A 15,674-nucleotide genomic window follows, 5' to 3' on the forward strand; every position below is an offset into this window, starting at 1 on the left:
TCAGCACTTTTACCCCACTGACTGTCACAGGATGGGATTTTTAGGGGAAGGGAAGGGAGTGTTTCCGTTCACCAAAGAGAGTGAACTTGACATGGTGTACACCTTTCTGCTCCCGTGAACACTGTCATCAGTGCAGCTTCTTGTGTAACACAAAGCAACAAGAGCCTCCTAAAACATCCATCTCCACAAAAGCCAAAAAATGGAAAAGTTCTGGGTTAGGTGAGCTGAACCAGATGCAAGAAGATGAGTGGAAGGACATGGTCCAGCTTTGAGACTCCTTGGTCCCAGCAGTACCAGCCCAGGCTGCGATGCAGGCTAAAGAGGCTTGAAATCTGCAGCAGCTGCCAAGAGGATCCTCATGCTACCACACATACACCATGAGGGACGCAGGGAGGTGGCAGCACCCAGATGCATTTTCAAACAGGGCAACCTGGCTTGAATGTACTTCACAGAATTTGACATTTTAATTTCTGGCCATTACATCTGCACTGCAGCGTTTCACCCTGGGCTGCAGCCAGGGGTGCAAACTTGCCTCGTTTCCCCTTGCACAGCAAATTTGACAGGTCAGCGGTCAGAACAAGGGTTACAGCTAATGTATGGCAGCTAAACCAAGCTGCAATATTTCAGGATGCAGGTTCCCTGGCAGCAGCAGCTGCAGATGACATTACTTAAATGCAGGTCACTTCACAGGTACAGGTTTTATAACTTTCTGGGTAAAATTTAAAGTGATACTGGTAGTGTTGTTAAGGTTCCTGTGCTGACTCATTTGAAAAATTGGTTTTAATTGAGGACATCCCCAGCCCTCCCCTGTATGTTTTAAACTTCCAGGTTTGTAGCTATCTTCCAGGCTTTTCAGCCACTGACTATGCAGCAGCCACCGGTGTGAGGTCCTGTGGCGCACACTGTCGCAAGCCAGGGATGCCGTTAGGGCTTGCCCAGCTGTGCACTGCGTTGGGGTGCAGCACTTTGTGTGTGTGACTGCATCACTTCGCTCAAAACTCACGTGCTGGCCCTGACTGGAGATGATGGAGGGACTGCTGTCCTTCCATCCCACAGGTGATAAGGCACGCATGGCCATATTTATCCACCATCTACGTGTAAATCAGGATGCCCCTTGCCCAGGCAATGTGATATAAGTGCACAGCACCAAGAGCTTCTGTAGCTTTTGTTAGCACCCACCAGACATTTCTTACATGGGCTTTTTACTGTGCAGTGCCTGGTCTATTTTACTGCTAAATCATCATCACACACGCATAGTCAGTAGGTATTGTACAGCTCAGAAAAAAATGGATTGATATAGAAAATGTTTAATAGTCATAAATATTTAAATACTAAATAGATGCTGGTGAGAACTGTCACTTTAGAAGAAGTCAGCCCAGAGATATGCTCAAAGATAACGGATGCTTCAAGTCAAAAATCAACTTCTGACTATTTTCAACTGCTGTTCATTATATAAAGAATCATTTTTTCTTAAGAGACCAGGGACATTTTTAACATATGCTAGAAGGCTGAAAAACTAGCTGTGCTCCTGGTGGGCATGTCGGCAATGAATACTAGATTGAGGAAACCAAAGGGAAATAGGAAAGATGGCTAAAAATTTCACAGAAGATTTACAGTGAGTCCCAAATGGGGAACTTCCCAGGGACAGAGGGGCGAAAAAACATTCCCGTTCATCTGACCTGGAATAAATGTTACAAGGCTGCCACCATATGGCAGCCAGCCTGTTTGCTTTTTTTCTTGATTTTTTTTTCTTCCTAGAGATTTCAACAGAAAATACTGCTGGTCAGGCTTCTTCTTTTACTTCTGGAAATCAGTGGTAAAAGTATCAAAGCCTTCACCCTTTAAACAGTAAAAACCTGGCTTTTCCTAACCTGTGCCTTGTGAAATCGTGTTTGGTCTCACAAAACATGGCTAAATCTTTACAGATCAAGCTGATATAGTGTGTAAATGATCCTATATTTTAAAGCACATTAAATAAATGTATAAATCATATTATATATATGTATACATACATGCATTATATATATAAACATGTGATTTATTACATCTTTCATACATACATATACACACATGCATACAATCAAATAAATTTGTTTGTTACTTGTTAAAAGAACAAGTTTCCACTGTGCCGCACATGGAAACCATACTGATATGCTCACCCTGAAAAACCAATATTACCTTCTCATCAGGTGTAGGGGAGAACATTTTTTCTTCCATAGGATGCCTTGAATAGTCGTAAGGATAGGTCACAACCAGTTCACCCCCATGGAGACTGGCAGAGAGCACAAACGGGATAGACCTCAACCACTTCATGACCGCCTTCGTCTCAGGGGCCACCTGAAATCCAAGAGAACAAAAAGCTGTGAGTAGTCATTCAGCTCCAAAGGGATTTGGTCCTGGGCAGGATGAAGCCCAGTGGAGAAGGGAGCGTTCTGAAAAGCAGAATGATGAGGCTTTTCGGCTCTTCCATCCTCAAGTTAATAATAGAAAAGCACCAGTTTGCTCCAGGGAACAGATGAGATATACTGTTTGCTGTGGAAAAACTGTGAAAAGAAAGAAAGTCTGACAGAAGAGTAACTTTTTTATTACAGTGACATTTTCAGCAGTTCAAAGTGATGAAGACGGCATTCTAGACTTGAAAAATTGTAGCGTTGTACCACTACTTGCAAACCAGACTCCTTATCTAATTTCATTTATGAATCAGCAGGATTGACTTTGGGTGGATAAACTGGAATACGGGGACCAGTTTGTAATACTCAGCACTTGCTGGAAATACATCGTCTCATTTGCTATCCTTGGGTCCGGGTTCATCTGCAAATAAATGAAAACTAATGTATATAAAGCACAGCGATGTCTGCAGTTTACCTGCAGTCAACTGCTCCAGATAAGTCACAAAATTTCTCTTTCTGGGAGCCATGCCCAGTGACAGCGGCCAAGGGAGTGGGCACCGGACTCCCGAAGATGCCCAGGCACCCACCTTCCCTCAGCATGCCGGAGGCTCCTTCATCCCCTCTTTCTGAGGAGTAGTTGTACGGACTTGCTCCGGTGTTAGTTAATTCTTAGGGGTAACAGTGTCATCTGGTGGCCGGTCCCTGCAAGCCCAGCCACACGCCGGTGCCCGTGGAGGAGATGAGGCTCCTACCCTCGCAGCTTCTGAAGTTACCGGGGAAAAGGGGGTGAGGGCAGAAGCTCCTAATCCGGACTCTGCTTTGCACAAGTGCAGATATGCAGGTGTTAAAAAATGAGCAAGATCTGTTATGATGGTCTTAGTCCAGCATCTATACAGGGCTGCTAACATTCCATATCACCCTTTACCTTGATTCCATCAGATATTAGGAAATCAGCCAGCCAGGATTGTGGAGTGGCTAATAACTAGTAACAGTGAATCAAGTCAGCAATGTTCAGGAAAGAAAACCCAGACCAACCAACCAATCAACCAAAAATAAAACAAACAAACAAACCACCCCAACTAAAGACCTATACATTAGGGTTGCAACAGTAGTAATTCCTGTTTTCTTTGGATCAGTCCCTGTTCTGCTCCACAGGTAAATGATGGCTTCGGTGAAGCAGTGGGTAGCACAAACTTAGGTGTGCAGCAGAAACGCCACTGTGAAGCAAAGTTGCACCATGGATGTATTACAGCTTCCCCAGCAATGAGGTAGAAAGCAAAGCATCTCGGGGAAAAGGCATGTCTAAATACAGTTTTATCTGGAATGATTGAAGAAGATATCACCCTGCCCATTCCTGACCTAGGCAGGAGGCTACCTCCCTTCCAATGCCGTAGTTACTAACTGAGTCCTCCTAGTTTTCAAGTTTTCTTAAAATGCCATTCTGTAGTTGTTGAGCTGAACTTGTGCCTCCAGCCACTGCAGCTGTGCTATTTGAAAAGGCTGTACCTTGTACTTGGGAAGAAATAGGAACCTTAGGGTTCCCACTGCTGTAAGGTGAATCATTAAATCAGTAGTTTGTGGCTAGCACATGGACACCAGGCAGATTTTGCCACGTGTCCTCAGGCAAAACAAACCAGGTCCATTTTATCTATGAGCCCAGGGGTGGCCTCTGAATCGCTGTGTTGCAAACCTTTTTGTTCAGTATGCAAGCCTTTCAACCTCAGTGTTGTAAAGAAGCAACTTAAATATAAGATGATATATATAACAAGTAAAGTCTGACCAACTCAGGAACACACGGAATGCATGTTGCACATCAGAAAGCGAACCAAAGGGTTTTGTGTATATATATACATAGGGACAATTACACACAGAATTTCTAGGAAGGGCATGACCTGGAAAACATTTTTAAAAAGGCAGACAAAGGGGACTCTAAAACAAAAGGACAAATGCTCTGCACTTTTTGCAGTCTCACACACCCACACATACAGAGGTGAGAGAAGAAAACAGCCCACCAGGCTTTGTGACAAGGAACCTGGCAATGTCCAAAGAATGCTACCTGCTTCAGTCAGAGCATTTGCTTTTCCTTCCTTTGTACAGTGCCCTGGGATGGTCTGATAATGATCTTTATGCTGAGGGAATTTGGGACTGAACCAGCCACTCTCACCTGAACCCTGAAAGCGCTTTGTTCATCCTTCGAGCCCATCTCTTCTGAAGAGCAGAAGACCCCAGGCAGCTTGTAAGGGCTGTGAGTGGCACTGCCTGCCCCACGGGCCCCTGCTTGGGGGTTTGCAGGGTGGCTGAGGAGCTGGCAACAAGCCTGCATCCTCCAAGCCCCGCAGCACCAGCACTCCCCAGGAGGATGCTGCCCCAAACTCTCGGCAGCTCCCTGCCCTGCCTGCAGCTGCCCCAGCTCCTGCTGCCCAGGCAGAGAGGGCATGCCTGATGCCAGAATCAGCCCCGCTTTCAAACAGGAGTCTCGGGCCTTGACAAGAAGAATTTTAACTTGCTTCTGCAATTCAGTGGGCAAGGGTGAAATGCACAGTTTTACTCAGAGAGCTCTTAAATTCAGTCCTTCCCCCCGATTAGCCAACTTGCTCACTAGATACCTGCACAACCCGCAGGACACCGCTGTGTCACAGAGCCAATGTCTTATTGGAGCGAATGTTGTGGAAAATCAGGAGTTTCAATGTCACTATTTTTATCCTAATAGCATTTCAGTGACATCATTTACAGTGATTAAGGCTTTGAAATGTGCACATCCTGGTTCAGCTCCACCGGATGATATCAGATGCTATCTGTGTCATTCTGGCCTTTGACTATTCATAGACTTTTCCTATAATGTGGGTTTGTGGCTTTTGATTTTTTTTTTTTTCACCAGGGCTCTTGCTTTTAAGTCAGAGGAGATCAATTTTAAAGTATCCATCTTACAAGAACAATTTGGGGCACAATTAGAAAACAGCTAAATTATTTCTGCATAAGTACAGGGAATGGCCACTACCCTTTTTAAACCTGAATCTCATTTCTGTCAATTATACTGCAATTAGTCACCGTCTCCATGGCTTTCAAAGATTTCTTTTTTCCCTTTTAGAAGCAACCAGGCTCATTTTCCTAAAGACTATGCCAACCTCCACTGGCACAGACTTCCAAATTCTGTTTGACTCAAGCCAATTTAACTGACTTCATTTCAGATGAAGCCTGAAGTCTCTCAGTCTAAGCTCTCAGACCACTTATTAAAATAATTCATAATAGTGGGGAACAAAACGTGCTGTACAGCAAGGGTTACGGGGAGACAGGAGCTCTCCTGAGTTTATGGGATTGGCTGGGAGCTCACTTTCCATTTTCTGATCTTTATACAATGCCCTGCAATACTCAGATAATTACTTTAATAAGGCAGGTAATAAACACTATTAAGTAAATGAAAGCTGAGAGGCTGGTGTTGAAACATCCAATCTAATGTTTTTGCATGCACAAAGCTGAGTACTGTAAGAGCCACGGGTTCATCTGCCTGACAAAATTGAAGCTCATTATGGGAGAGCTGATTTGGCTGCCCTGTGATACCACCGGTGGAGGAAAGGGACTCGAGGCTGTGAGGCTGCTTGCTGCCAGGTTTCTGAACCATGTGAAACTGCAGTCGTCAAGGAGATTTTGTGGTGCCATGCAGGTCACAGGCAAATTGTTTCCCTCCTTTGTTCTGCAAAGCATATAGATTTGGAGCCACTCTGGGTCTTGTTTAGGTCAGGACCTTCTTTGAGGTCAGGAGGACATCTAGAGCTTCCCTGAAGTTTGGTGCTCTGAGGAATGAATCATTGGACCATCACCTTATTTCAATTTCTTCTTAAAAACCAGTAAAACGTATGCAGCAGAAGGGATGTATTTATAACCCTGGGTCTGCACCCGCTGAGGCAGAGCTCAGACAGAGGGTGGTTGTGTGCCAAGGCTTTCTGGTCCCTTGTCGTGGTGACAGACACTCCAGGGTGACCAGCATGCTGCAGCTGGGGCAGAGCTGACCACAGGAGTGGGGGTAACTGTGGGAGAAATGTTAGGCTGTCTCCATCCAGCCCTCTATAAACTGCTGTGATATTATACAGCGTCTAAGAAAGCTAAATACATAGTTGTAAAAATGACTTCTGCAAGTGGCTTCCTACCACTGACCATCCCAAAGACCAGAGCAGAAGCAGGACTCAGAAGAGGGAGCAGGGAGTTTAGAGCCAGAAAATTCAGAGAGTTACGGGGACTCCGGGCTGCACAGTGTGAGACAAGCTCACAGCTTGCACTGGGCACTGGCACAAAGAGGGGTCAAAGCCACATTTGTCCTGCCTCAGTGGTGCTTGGGTCTTCAACCCTGGACCTCTGGATGCAGAGAGAGAGAGTGAGTACATGGCTGAAGGGAGATCTCCATCCTTTCCCTCATACCTCAAAGTCTGCTGCACAGCCACTACATCCAGTCCGAAAGGGCAAAAGCAGCTTTCCTGGACACCTCCTCAGAAAACCAAAAGTGTTTTCAATGACTTTTTTAGGCATGACAGGCACTCCTCTAGCCTGTCCGCACATACCTCAGGGGACAATGCGGGTCATGAAAGAGGTCTCAGGAGACTGGGACCCTCACTACTGATTCTGCAAAGGGCCATGCAAAGAAAGGACTCTGGTAAGTGAGATGTTGCAGACACGGTTTGACTCAACAGCCATATCTTCGTGGACTGGCTGGTGACAGTGCTTGGTGGCTGAGCTATACAACCTTGGCAAGAACTGAAGTGGCTGCGAGTTCATGTTCCCAAGACAGGGAACATCTCCCTGTAACATCTCCCCCAGGAAAGCACATACATTGATGTGGGTCAAAAAGCTTGGCAGGTAACAGACCTGCAATTGCATGGAACAGCCAACCTTGACCAGGTTGAGAGCAAGACAACACTTGCTCTCAAATCAGGAACCCAGTGAGAAGCTGTGACCAAGATGGGCTCAAGACGGGCTCTGCAAGAGGGTCTGAAATAGCACAGTGACTTCCAGTAAGCTAGAAACATATATATGTGTTTGTAATGACTGTTGTTTTATTATATATTTTTGATTTAGCATATTCTTCTGAGTAAACATTATGTTACAAAAGCTGGCATGTTCGTGGTAACTGAATAATCTTGTTTTGCCCTATGGGAATAGGATGACAGATACTGAACTAAAGTGAGCCATCTTCAGAGAATTGCTGTGAAATGAAGGCATCCCCAGCCAAAGTCCCAGCTTCAGAGGATGAGGAAGAGGGTTTCCTAAAAAGAGAACAGCCTCAGTCCTACATGGGAAAGCAAACCCACTGGGACACCTGGTGAGATTTCATATACGTCCAGCTCAGAGCTCACAGCTCAGGTCCTCTCCGCAAACAATGTGGTTTCAGACTAGGTATCTGCAAGACTGGGCCTAACCCTGCTCCTGAGATTTTTTTCATATCTGTTCATACACTGTTCATTTGTTGAAGAAAACTTTCAGTTTGGTATCTACACATGGGTTTTAGATATACAGCTATGAAAACTATTACACACAAGTAGGGTGAATCAAAACTATTATCTCTCTAGACTTTTCTCCTAAAATCACTTTTTTTCCCATCTTTTTTCATTTACCTCAAACTCTGCTTCACATGCTCTCAACCCTTCTTTCCTATCTGAGGCTCTGTACTCTACTTGCATTTACCAGCTCACTGTTATCTGTCATTATTCAGTCAAAAGTTGGAAACTATTGAGCTTGTGACCTTATACTCATGTAGAAATCTGAGCTGGGATCTGTACAATTACATGCATAAAAAAGAATAAACTTGTTGAGATTAGTTATGTCAAAAAGCAATGGTCTAATGCATTACTGAGCTTTCACAGCCTCGCATCTTCATATGCACATTACCCTGCGGAAGTGAGGTGCTTTTATCCAGTTTTCAGTACTGTGAAATGGGGTACCAAAACACTGGGGCAGCATCAGAGATGCCTTTGGGATTTAGACCTCGCCTCATATGAGATCACCTGCAGCAGAGTAGAAAACTGAAGTATGGTCTCAAATCTTCTGCTAATACAGCAGCTGCTGAAACAATCCTGTTCCCCACCTGTCTGAAGCTTTGGGCTAGCAATAAAAATGGAATTAGAATAAAATGAGTTTAAAAGCAGCAGCAAAGCAGAGCTCCCAATATCAGAACTACTGATTTGGCTTCCTGAGTTTCGTCTTTTAAGGGAACTAAGTTCCCATGCAAGTTGCAAGCATCACGGGCTGCTAGACTGCCAGCAACAAAAGTAGGACTGAGCTTTGCATCCCTGGAGAACACATAACATGAAGCTTAGTGATGATGAGTGCGAGGCCCTGCAGTGCTGCCTCCGTCCTGCTCCCTGGGACTGGAGGCGGCAACTGTCACTTCCAGCACCACTGCAATCTGACAGGCTGTTTCCATTGCTCCAGCTGGTTACTGTCAATTATAACCATCCTTTTTGTGGAAAGCTGATGCCCCACAACTTAGAATCATAGAATCACAGAATCATTTAGGTTGGAAAAGACCTTTAAGATCATTGAGTCCAACCATTAACCTAACACTGCCAAGTTCATCACTAAACGATGACCCTAAGCTCCACATCTACACGTCTTTTAAATACCTCCAGGGATGGTGACTCAACCACTTCCTGGGCAGCCTGTTCCAATGATTGACAACAGTTTCAGTCAAAAAATCTTTCCTGAGATCCAATCTAAACCTCCCCTGGAGCAACTTGAGGCCATTTCCTCTTGTCCTAGTGCTTGTTACTTGGGAGAAGAGACCAACACCCACCTGGCTACAACCTCCTTTCAGGTAGCTGTAGAGAGTGAGAAGGTCTCCCCTCAGCCTCCTTTTCTCCAGGCTGAACAACCCCAGTTCCCTCAGCTGCTCCTCATAACGCTTGTGCTCCAGACCCTTCACCAGCTTCGTTGCCCTTCTTTGGACACACTCCAGCACCTCAGTGTCCTTCTTGTAGTGAGGGGCCCAAAACTGAATACAGTACTCAAGGTGCAGCCTCACCAGTGCTGAGTACAGGGGGACGATCACTGCCCTAGTCCTGCTGGCCACATGAAGCCTTTGTACTTTTTCCAAGGCAGAAACCACTATTGCATCAAACTTGTGCAGAGCTTAGTGCAATGAGAGCCAAGCCCATAAGAGGCCTTTTAACATACTACTGCAGTTTAAATCACTAACGATGAATCATTATACACTTGTGACCCCCTCCTAACAGTCATTATTCTTAATATAAAATGCAAAATCCAAATTATCGACAAATTTTCCTAATGATTTGTGACACCTGCCTCTTTGGCCAGACCTGCACCATGATTTTTCATGCCATTTCTGAGCCTGTCCAGTTTAGTTCTACTTATAAAACCTGATTACCAGAGACCAAGCAATCTCAGGTTCTTAATTGCTGAGTTGCTCTGTAGTATATGTGATTTATAAAATCTGTAATTCATACCTTACCCCACCAGTAGGATTGTGGAATGGGGATGTGGTCAAGGCGAGCCCCACGAATCCCAGCTCTTCTGTAAGCCTCAGATGTCAAATCAGGGAAATTTCTGTTCAGGTCCAAGTTCTGAGCTGTCTGTCGTCCGATGACCCATCCATTGTAACCAGCTCCCTAATTTATAACAGAGAAGCCAACCTCAGAATAACTTCCTGTCTCAAAATACCACTTTGTGGAAATTGTTCAAAATGCCATTTTAATCAAGGGGAAGTTTTAAAAGAAGTAAACTAAAAATGTCTAAACTGTTAAAAAATGACACTTATTAATCATTTTTATGCCCATGCTCACTAACGCACTAACTAGCATGCAGGAAGCATTTCACTCACCACTAATGTGACTCATGAGAGGAACACAGCAGTTTCTTACTCAGCACAGAGCAGCATGCAGAGTGAGTTACAGGAGGAGAAAATGAAAATACAGCTGACGCTTCAAGACAAGATCAGGCAGGATGCAATAACCCCAGACTCATGCAACGGACAGAGCTCACCACATGAGCAAAGCAGAAAAAGAAAGGTCCTATTTTCATGCTAATGGTGCTAGCGATAAAAGTGAGGTGAAAAGAAGAAGAATGTCAGGTAACATATAATAGAAGTTTTGCTTTCACAGGTCCCCTTCAGACACCAGCTGATCTCTGAAAACTGCCATCCATTACGAAAGCATGATAGTAGAGAAAACATTCACATTTTATTATACCTGCTCTTTTACAAGAGGAACACTACCTATTCCATGGTATTAAACTGCATTTCCTTATAAAGTAATTTAACAGTCATTAAAGTGAGTCAGTGGGCATTTTGTTCTAGAACTGATAGCAGAGAGTGCTAAATGTGTGAAAAAACAATCATTCCCACGTCATCACATGCAAGGAGCAAAAATGACAAACATGGCTCCGATTTCCTCTTAGCTCTGTTCACATCGCCTTTGGAAAGCAACCTGTCACCAAACCAGCCTGGGATTCTGGCTGCTGATCATTAACACTCCCTCCCATACGTGACACTCCCCTCCCAGTTTGTCCTTTCCCATGGGGAATTTTAGAAACATGAAGCACTGAACATTTCCTTATAAAAAAAGTCTTTTACCTCTTCTGCAGCCAGTTCATAGCCATCAGGGTTGAGTGAAGGTAGGAGATGAATTCTGGTGTTATTAATCAAGGTCTGGATGCGAGGATTGCCAAGAAGATACTCTGAACACAGATACTGTGCAAGGTATATTAGCAGTTCTTTCCCCACAACTTCGTTTCCATGCATATTGCCAATGTACTTAAATTCTGGCTTGACTGTGGAATATGAAGCAATGAGATGCTTGAATTTGATTATGCCTGGAAGGTTTCCAAAAGCAAAGTAACCCAAATAGCTTTCTGATGAGTCAGAAAGTTTTATTTACACTAATTTAATGCATACGTTCCTGTAAATAGCACACCAGTTCCAGGTGAATTTCCCTCCATTACAAGCCAGTTCAGTAACAATTTAAATAGTGTGAAATAAAGTAAGTCCATAGTTTCAGGATCCCAAACCATAGGAGGCAATCGTTGCTCTGAGCTTTTGCTGGACTCATCATTATTGTGAACAAAGAATGCTGCAAACAAAACTGTCAAGCCATGGCTGGGAAGGAACAAAATACACCCCTGGCACTCTCACTTTCCTTGGGCACCTTCAATGACTCCTATTGTCACAGATCCTAGAAATGACCTGCAGATGTGTAAAATATTACCCCTCTATTTGGAACAGAAATTTGGTCGTGCATGAAAAGTGGCTTTTAGGCTAAATAGCCTTGCAATAAGACTATTAGAAACATATAACTTCACAATTCCCCGCAGTTATTCTCTCAATTTCCATCCTTCCTTAGAGACTAATGGAAAGTAGAAAATAGATGCATTTTGGAGACACCTTCTTCTGTCTATCCCTTCATCTTTGTCTTTGATCCTGGCTGCCTCGAGCACTAGACACTGGAGGAGGGCTGGCACAGAGCTATTATGCCAGCTTGCTCAGGCTGGCAAAACCTCCAGCTCTAAAGCTATTTCCACCCTCGTTTATGCTGTCCTGAGCAGCATGAAGCAACAGATTTAGAAGGAAATGATAGGTAATGTGTTAAACTACCATCTTTTATCATGCCATATCACAGTTTTAATTTAAAAGCCTGATTCATAGGCTTTGTGTTTTCCTGGCAAATGGAGTATCAGCTTAAAAAGACACCTGCAACTTCTTTTCTTTACACAAGAGAAGAAGGATGATAGGGCATGAAATAGTAATGTAGAACTTTGCTCTGTTAAAGTTGTCCACTGGGATCTTCATTAAGTTTAAAGGCACCTCAAAATACCTCTACACCATGCAAGGCACTGTGGCCAAGAGTAAACAGAGCTAACACCAGTCTTCGCTGTCCTCTCTGCCTCTCCTGCAGCGTAGCACACAGAGGACACATTAGCTTGACCTGAGATGGTCATCTCAATAACGTATTAACTCAGATGTAGTTCAGATCTATTATGCTGCTGAGGCTGTTTTGATGCTGGAGCTAGTCTGATGAGAAGCAACCTGAGACTCTTGGTATGCAGCAATGGCCACGGCTGTCCGCCAGATTTAGTCGGGTACTACATCTGAGCTGGGAGCTGGTAACTGGAAAATAATACCTAATACTCCCCAAGAAGATGGTCTGCGTTTTGAAGAATTTAGAACATTTAAAAATCTGGCCCTTGCTGCCTCAGTGATGAATCTACAAAATAGAGATCAGCACTGTTCCCCTTTGCAGAAAAGTTGTGAGGACTCATATCCTAAAGGCACTACGGTAACATAAATTCCTGGTATCATTCATCTGTTACACTGACAGGTATTGGACTGCCCTCAATCGCTGTTCAGGAGGATTGTTTTCTGAGCCGCATCGCCCTTTTTTGATGTCAATGTCCTTCTGTGTCTAAGGCTTTCTTATAAGTTGTATGTATTTTGGGATCTGAAGAACTATGTTTAGACTGCGGACAGGAAGTGTGTAGGGTTTGATGGTACAGTGATAAATAAAAGGAGGCTGAGGAAGTGGTAGATGATGGAGAGGGCAGGTCAGTAACAGAAAACTATCCCAACCTCTTTGTATGCTGGGCACAAATAAATAATAGCCATATCACTGCAACAAAGTACATGGTCATACATCTAGGAACAAGAAATGTCAACCATGGCCATAAAAAGAGCTCATAAAAGTTAGGAAATTACAACTGGACTGTAATTGCTACAGTGAATCATCAGCTATCGCTGTAATTCAGGAACACAAAGGAGGAGAAATGGTTTTGAATCAATGCTTCTCACAGTTTAAGTGATAGCCTGTTACAAGGACCTGTTTTCACTCGGATAGTCCAGACTTCCCTCAAGCAACCCGATCAACACTGATATAACTCACGCAGTTCATGGTGTCCAGGCTTGGTTGAAAACTCAATCACAAAAAGATCCTTCCCATCAAAACTGCGACCTATGCTGTAAGTTGTTGCAATATGGGAGCACTTAGAAGCAGTCTTCTTCAACGTGCTCACCATTTGGGAATATGAATGGTGTTTGAACTGAATAAAAGTTGCCGGCAAGTCTGAAGTAAAATCTTCCTCAACATCTACTTCTCCTGCAAAGAAAAATTATAACACAATGTTTAAAACCATGGTACTCCAAGGATTGTATGAATGCCTGCACTTTTCTGCAAAATACCTTTTTCAGTAGTAGAATTACAGAAAATACAGCAGCAATCAAAACCTTAAGTCTATGTAGTACATCCTAGACTGTTTATTGTGGCATATTTTGTTTATAAAATCATACTAATGCATTTGCACACTGACATATATTTGGTGCAACCTCCAGTTATAATTTGGCCTTTGGCATGCTTAGCACATTTTAGTCACAAAATGTATAGATTTTTCCCTTTGAATCTGGTGGATTAGATTTATTTTTTTATGAGATTCAGCTGTCTTCAGCTATCTGGATCTTCTTCCTCCAAACAAAAATCTGTGACAGTCATTAATGAGATTATTTTAATGATCTGTTAAGCTTGTCAAGTAGTCATGAATTTCTGTGTGCATTAAAGTTTCAGTTTTAAATAACATATTTCAATTATACAGACAGCTATCACACAGGGCAGGGCCTGTCTAAATGCACACTAGCAGACCAAACATCTAGCTCTGAGCTGCCTATCTTGATGCTCTTTGTATATGAATGAGAGAAACAGATGCTTCTTGAGCACAGTTTAATTAAGTGTTTAAAATAGATTGAACAAAATGAATCACACCTTACAGGTGTCTACAAAGATGACAAGCTGAGATGACAAGCAGAGAGGTTTTATGCCATAGAATAGACATATCAAGCTGAGTGAGATGAGACCCTTCCCATCTAGACGAGTAAGATGTGTCAGTAGACCTTTCTTCCTTACCTCGCAGCTTTGCCAGCGGGTCAAAACATCCCTCTTCTTCCCCAGCGAAAAAGCGGTCGCAGTCTAAGAAGTAGGGCCAAGCCATGTCTATTGCATCAAAGGCAGGGAGGCAATTTTTTTTCAGGTTTTCACAGACATGCCTGCAGGGCTTTATAACTTTGTCCTTTTCACACTGTGGTGCCAGCACCGAGCAACCCAGGAGCCTCAGGTCTGGATTGCATTCTCCCTGGAGCAAGTTGTGCAGCACGCTGATGAGGATGTACTCGGAGCTGTACTCAATCACTTCTCGAGACTTCTGATCCAGAAAATTAGGATACATTGTTTGAGTATAGGCAACATCAGTACAAGAACTTAAGGCAATGTCCACGCATTTTGCTATGAAAAGGAGATGAACATATGAAAAATAACTTGCTTCACTGATACTCTGAATAGTTCAAAGACAACATAACAAATAATACATTCAATGAACTTTTTTTTTTTTTGTTCATAGATAGACTGGAGGTAGTTTGCAATACTCTCAAATGAATTTGATGTCTAAAACCACTTATAGAAAGATGATGGAAAGTATGCTTGGTCTGGAGATTGATTGTGAACAGTTTGATGCAAATAGATGTCATTCAGAATTCAAATGGTATCTGACAATTTCATGGGGCATCAGGGGTTATCTGATTGATAAGCACTGTTCCTAAAATAAGATTTATTTTCATAGAATCATAGAATGGTTAGGGTTGGAAGGGACCTCAAAGATCATCCAGTTCCAACCCCCCTGCCATGGGCAGGGACACCCTCCACTAGACCACATTGCACAAAGCCCCATCCAACCTGGTCTTAAACACTTCCAGGGATGGGGCCTCCACAACCTCTCTGGGCAACCTGTTCCAGTGCCTCACCACTCCAACAGTAAAGAATTTCTTTCTAATATCTAATATAAATCGACCCTCCCTCTTTCAGTTTAAACCCATTACTCCTTGTCCTGTCACTCCATGCCCTTGTAACCAGTGCCTCTCCATCTTTCCTGTAGGCCCCTTCAGGTACTGGTAAGCCGCAATTAGATCTCCCCAGAGCCTTCTCTTCTCCAGGCTGAACAACCCCAACTCTCTCAGCCTGTCCTCACAGGAGATGTGCTCCAGCCCTCTGATCAACTTCATGGCCTCCTCTGGACTCACTATTGAATTTTGTTAATTCAATACCTGAAGAGCAATTAAAAGACAAATCCCTGCCCAGAAAATACTGGAGTACTGGGCCTACATGGGAGTTCATTTAACAAATAGCTTGGAAACCGCCAAAATTCATAAAGCCTGGTTTCCAAAGGAAAGGCTGTCTCATACTCAGTTAAATCTTATCTGATTTAAATTAAGAATACAGTTTGAGCTTATTAAACACCAGAGAATCCATAAGA

General features: G+C 43.5%; 1 protein-coding gene across 2 annotated transcripts in view; it reads right to left on the reverse strand.

The window, feature by feature from the left end:
* The window catches only part of CPZ (carboxypeptidase Z), a 37,125-nt gene that overhangs the window by 8,751 nt on the left and 12,700 nt on the right, over nucleotides 1-15,674 (reverse strand). For both annotated transcript variants that reach the window (XM_054824314.1, XM_054824315.1), the window contains 5 exons: nucleotides 14,276-14,650; nucleotides 13,265-13,477; nucleotides 10,966-11,162; nucleotides 9,842-10,003; nucleotides 2,179-2,337 (listed from right to left, as the gene is read on the reverse strand). In XM_054824314.1, the coding sequence (XP_054680289.1) occupies nucleotides 2,179-2,337; nucleotides 9,842-10,003; nucleotides 10,966-11,162; nucleotides 13,265-13,477; nucleotides 14,276-14,650 (1,106 nt within the window). The remainder of the gene's footprint in view (nucleotides 1-2,178; nucleotides 2,338-9,841; nucleotides 10,004-10,965; nucleotides 11,163-13,264; nucleotides 13,478-14,275; nucleotides 14,651-15,674) is intronic.

This window comes from Grus americana, chromosome 4 (genome assembly GCF_028858705.1).
Source record: "Grus americana isolate bGruAme1 chromosome 4, bGruAme1.mat, whole genome shotgun sequence".
Classification (NCBI taxonomy): domain Eukaryota; kingdom Metazoa; phylum Chordata; class Aves; order Gruiformes; family Gruidae; genus Grus; species Grus americana.